At 44.2% G+C, this 1,625-nt stretch overlaps 1 protein-coding gene across 1 annotated transcript; it reads right to left on the bottom strand.

Moving 5' to 3' along the window:
* Window positions 1–254: 254 nt before the first annotated feature.
* Window positions 255–1,247, bottom strand: LOC113306195. Its single transcript, XM_026555161.1, has one exon. It carries the CDS (start codon window positions 1,245–1,247, stop codon window positions 255–257), a length of 993 nt encoding a protein of 330 aa, XP_026410946.1.
* Window positions 1,248–1,625: the final 378 nt, after the last annotated feature.

The following is a 1,625-nucleotide window of genomic DNA, read 5'->3' as shown; positions in this document are numbered from 1 at the left end:
TCGATATTCATCTTGTGGCAGGCTACAATCGGATCTATCCCAGGCATCTCATCAAAAATCTATGTGAAAACATCGGCGTTTTCCCTTAGCAATGTAACCAAACCATCACGTTCATGTGCAGGCAGATCTGCCCCTACGAACGTTGTTTTGTGCTCCTCATCTCCAATATGGACCTCGATCAGTTTCTCAACTGTTGGGGGTTCAGCTGTGTCCTCTCCCACATATGATTCTGGAGGGAGAGGGTTCTGTAATTGCTATTTCTGCTCGACTCGCATGATTTGGTTCCCGCTAACTTCTGGCTTTTTGTACTCGTCCATAGCACTCTCGTGACACTTGTGAGCGACCATCTGGTCACTCCTAACTTTTACGACCCCTTCAGGGGAAATAAAATTTAAACATTGAGGATATGAGGATGTGACTGCACCGATCTCATGCAGCCAGTCTCGTCCTACGATCGCATTGTAGGGAGCTCTACAGTCAAGCAGTAAGAAATTTCCTAGAACAGACTTGTCAGCCACTGTTATAGGTATCTTCACTTTTCCAATCTCCTTTGTAACTTCACCACTGAAACTGATAATTGGATTTTCATCCTCCTCGATCAAGTTGTGTGGTAGATTCATAGAGGAATAAGCTCCTGAAAACAGCACGTTCACTGAGCTCCCTGTATCCACTAGAATCCGGTGTACACGAAACATGCCAATCCAAGCAATTATAAAGACAACATCATTGTGTGGAGCATATTCACCTATCATGTCTGCTTCAGAGAACTTGATCTTTGTGCACCCGAGCTCCCGAATTTCTTCTCCATTTCCATTGACAAAATCGATATGATTTGTTAAGTACCATTCTTTTAAATGCCTGAGCTTTCTACCGCTCTCATCTTTCGATGCCCGCATGGTCATTGAATGGATCCTGGCGTGACTGACGTTAATCACATGGGCGTTAATCACATGTGTTGTGCCAAACTGTCCAGGGCCTTTTCCAAAATCCTTATTCACGTACTTTTGTAGCTTTCCAGCATCTATCATCCGCTGGACCTCGATCTGTAAAGCGCGGCAATTCTCATTCTTGTCACCATGGTCTTTATGGAACTTGCAGTATTTGTTCTTATCACGTTTATCACGTGTATCGGTTGGCAAAGGACGAGGGGGGCTCAAATCCTTGATGATTTTCTCATACAACTCTGTAAGCTGTATGTTCAATGGTGTCAGCTTCATATCATGATATTTCTGGAATCCAGTTTCCATTCGTTCACCTTGGATTTTCCCTCGCTCTTCACCTTGATCATTGTGATGGCCGCTCGAACGGTTCTTCGACTTGTCTTTCCTCTCATCATTTGGATGATTGGATGATCTGTTAACATGTCTCGTCTATCGAGCTTTGGAATCATCCTCCACTCGAGTATATTCTTCCGCTCGATCATACAGTCCCTCTAGAGTATTTGGTGGTCTCTTGACCAAGGAACCATACACACCTCTTTGATCGTACTGGTATGCCTCCTTGTAAGCTTCGATGACGATTTGATCGTTGGCACTATCTACATCTGCTAACTCTTGCTTGAAGCGTTGAGTAAACTGCCAGATGCTTTCCTCCTTCCGAATTCCTAGAAGGAAAAAATCGTGGCA

This window comes from Papaver somniferum, chromosome 8 (genome assembly GCF_003573695.1).
Source record: "Papaver somniferum cultivar HN1 chromosome 8, ASM357369v1, whole genome shotgun sequence".
NCBI classification, from domain to species: domain Eukaryota; kingdom Viridiplantae; phylum Streptophyta; class Magnoliopsida; order Ranunculales; family Papaveraceae; genus Papaver; species Papaver somniferum.
The sequence above is the reverse complement of the archived record's forward strand: the minus strand, read 5'-3'. Positions and strand labels throughout refer to the sequence as shown.

What these genes read in the sequence shown, in the direction of transcription:
- LOC113306195 (XM_026555161.1), bottom strand. Translation starts at nt 1,247, where the DNA reads ATGGAAACTGGATTCCAGAAATATCATGATATGAAGCTGACACCATTG.